General features: G+C 46.5%; 1 protein-coding gene across 1 annotated transcript; it reads left to right on the top strand.

Moving 5' to 3' along the window:
• Positions 1–2,380: 2,380 nt before the first annotated feature.
• On the top strand, positions 2,381–3,319 carry LOC102936664 (olfactory receptor 10A7). The gene has a single exon (XM_007062143.4). The coding sequence runs from the start codon at positions 2,381–2,383 to the stop codon at positions 3,317–3,319; it is 939 nt and encodes a 312-aa protein (XP_007062205.1).
• Positions 3,320–3,793: the final 474 nt, after the last annotated feature.

Here is a 3,793-nt window from a genome sequence, read left to right as displayed (position 1 = left end):
ACCAGCACTCCCAGCTATCTTCGAGACACCACTGACTTCCTGAGGAAACTACAATCCATCAGTGATCTTCCTGAAAACACCATCCTGGCCACTATGGACGTAGAAGCCCTCTACACCAACATTCCACACAAAGATGGACTACAAGCCGTCAGGAACAGTATCCCCGATAATGTCACGGCAAACCTGGTGGCTGAACTTTGTGACTTTGTCCTCACCCATAACTATTTCATATTTGGGGACAACGTATACCTTCAAATCAGCGGCACTGCTATGGGTACCCGCATGGCCCCACAGTATGCCAACATTTTTATGGCTGACTTAGAACAACGCTTCCTCAGCTCTCGTCCCCTAATGCCCCTACTCTACTTGTGCTATATTGATGACATCTTCATCATCTGGACCCATGGAAAAGAAGCCCTTGAGGAATTCCACCATGATTTCAACAATTTCCATCCTACCATCAACCTCAGCCTGGACCAGTCATAGAATCATAGAATCATAGAATATCAGGGTTGGAAGGGACCTCTGGAGGTCATCTAGTCCAACCCCCTGCTCAAAGCAGGACCGATCCCCAATTAAATCATCCCAGCCAGGGCTTTGTCAAGCCTGACCTTAAAAACTTCTAAGGAAGGAGATTCCACCACCTCCCTAGGTAACGCATTCCAGTGTTTCACCACCCTCCTAGTGAAAAAGTTTTTCCTAATATCCAACCTAAATCTCCCCCACTGCAACTTGAGACCATTACTCCTTGTCCTGTCATCCGCTACCACTGAGAATAGTCTAGATCCATCCTCTTTGGAACCACCTCTCAGGTAGTTGAAAGCAGTCCACACAAGAGATCCACTTCCTGGACACTATGGTACTAATAAGTGATGATCACATAAACACCACCCTATACTGAAAACCTACTGACCGCTATTCCTACCTACATGCCTCCAGCTTTCAACCAGATCACACCACATGATCCATTGTCTACAGCCAAGCTTTACGATACAACCACATTTGCTCCAACCTCTCAGACAGAGACAAACACCTACAAGATCTCTGTCAAGCATTCTTACAACTACAATACCCACCTGCGGAAGTGAAGAAACAGATTGACAGAGCCAGAAGAGTACCCAGAAGTCACCTACTACAGGACAGGCCCAACAAAGAAAACAACAGAACGCCACTAGCCATCAGCTTCAGCCCCCAACTAAAACCTCTCCAATGCATCATCAAGGATCTACAACCTATCCTGAAGGACAACCCATCACTCTCACAGATCTTGGGAGACAGGCCAGTCCTTGCTTACAGACAGCCCCCCATCCTGAAGCAAATACTCAGCAGCAACTACACACCACACAACAGAACCAGTAACCCAGGAACCTATCCTTTCAACTGTGTCCACATATCTATTCAGGGGACACCATCATAGGGCCTAATCACATCAGCCACACTATCAGAGGCTCGTTCACCTGCACATCTACCAACGTGATAGATGCCATCATGTGTCAGCAATGCCCCTCTGCCATGTACATTGGCCAAACTGGACAGTTTCTATGTAAAAGAATAAATGGACACAAATCAGACGTCAAGAATTATAACATTCAAAAACCAGTTGGAGAACACTTCAATCTCTCTGGTCACTTGATTACAGACCTAAAAGTGGCAATACTTCAACAAAAAAACTTCAGAAACAGACTCCAATGAGAGACTGCTGAATTGGAATTAATTTGCAAACTGGATACAATTAACTTAGGCTTGAATAGAGACTGGGAGTGGATGGGTCATTACACAAAGTAAAACTATTTCCCCATATTTATTCCCCACCCCCCACCCCCCACTGTTCCTGAGACGTTCTTGTCAGCTGCTGGAAATGGCCCACCTTGATTATCACTACAAAAGATTCCCCCCCCCCAACTCTCCTGCTGGTAGTAGCTCACCTTAAGTGATCACTCTGGTTACAGTGTGTATGGTAACACCCGTTGTTTCATGTTCTCTACGTATATAAATCTCCCCACTGTATTTTCCACTGAATGCATCCGATGAAGTGAGCTGTAGCTCATGAAAGCTTATGCTCAAATAAATTTGTTAGTCTCTAAGGTGCCACAAGTCCTCCTTTTCTTTTTGCAAATACAGACTAACATGGCTGCTACTCTGAAATGTTTCATGAAAGATTTCCATATTTTGAAATGGGGTTTCATTCCAAATGAAAACCACCACTTTTGACATTTTCTGTGGAAGGGAATGGAATCCCATTTTCATAGTTGTGTGGCTGCTAGAGCCACAGACCTTTGAAGAAAGGCATCCAATCTTGGTTGATAGAAGACCTGTAGATGGTGGATACACTATGTAATACCTGTCTCTGCTTGTCTTCCAGTTGAACACTTATGAAGCAATGATGAATTTGAATCGAACGGTGGTAACTGAATTTCTTCTCTTGGGATTTTCTACCTCTCCAGAGAGGGAGGTTTTACTCTTTGTGGCACTGTTAGCCATTTATCTGGTCACTGTGGTGGGAAACCTCCTCATTATCCTTGTAACTTTGGTGAATCCCACCCTTCACACCTCCATGTACTTTTTCCTCTCTAATTTGTCTGCCTTAGAGGTCGGTTACACCTCGGTCACTATCCCCAGAATGCTGGTGAGCCTCATCTCAGGGGACAAACGCATCTCCTTTGCTGGCTGTGCCATGCAAATGTGCTTCTTCCTTTGCTTCGGGAGCACAGAGTCTTCCTTTCTGGCCATCATGGCATATGACCGCTACGTGGCAATATGCAACCCCCTGTGTTATCCCATGATTATGAACAAGAAGGTGTGTGTCCTGCTGGCAGCCACTTCCTGGACAATCGGCATCCCGGCCCAGATAGTGCAGACCGGTTTGGTGTTCACCTTACCCTTCTGTAGCTCCAAAGAGATCAACCATTTCTTCTGTGACCCGGCCCCTCTGCTGTTGCTGGCCTGTGTTGATACCTCCATGAATGAAACCTTGACTTACATTATGGTCACTTTCTTTGGAATGGTGCCCTTTGCCCTGATCCTGTTGTCCTACATCCGGATCATTGCCACCATCCTCATGATGCCATCAGCTGAGGGTAAGAGGAAAACCTTCTCCACCTGCTCCTCCCACCTCATCGTTGTGGCTTTATTCTATGGTTCTGGCATCCTCCTTTATTTACGACCCAGGTCCAGTGAATTTCCAGACAGCGGAAAACTTCTCTCCCTGTTTTACACTGTTTTGCCTGCCATGTTGAACCCTTTTATCTACAGCCTGAGGAACAGGGATATCCAAACAGCACTGAAGAGAAATACGTGGCATAAAATGGTTCCTCGCTAGCACTGAGTGGGAAACAGATTTCCCAGCCTGTTCTTCCTCAGGATGAATCTAAGGCCTACTAAAAATTTTCACAAAGAACAAGAGCAAGACTCACCCACCCCAGAATAGCCTGATCTTTAGAGCCATGGGCAGTGGGTATAATAGGCCGGGGAGGCTAATCCTACCCTAACCCAGTCTGTGGCCCCACCCACGCTCTTCCCCAAGTCCCTGCCCTCTTCTCTAAAGCCAGCGGGGGCTCAGGTCTGGGTTTCCTGCTTCAAAACAGGAAGAGCAGGGTTTCGAACTCAGCTCACCCATGTCCCCTGAAGCACCAAGCTATAGCCTCCAGCTCTGTAGAGATTTAAATATGGAATTATTTATACGAAGTGGAACAGCTCCCACCAGCACAACTGGTAGACTGACCCCACACACCCGAGGTTAGCCTCCTAACCTCAGTCGACTCTTGGAGTGGGCTCTTTTCTTTAGTTCAGATCC

Source organism: Chelonia mydas, chromosome 13, assembly GCF_015237465.2.
Source record: "Chelonia mydas isolate rCheMyd1 chromosome 13, rCheMyd1.pri.v2, whole genome shotgun sequence".
In the NCBI taxonomy this organism is placed as follows: Eukaryota; Metazoa; Chordata; order Testudines; family Cheloniidae; genus Chelonia; species Chelonia mydas.
This window is presented reverse-complemented; position numbering and strand designations above follow the sequence as displayed.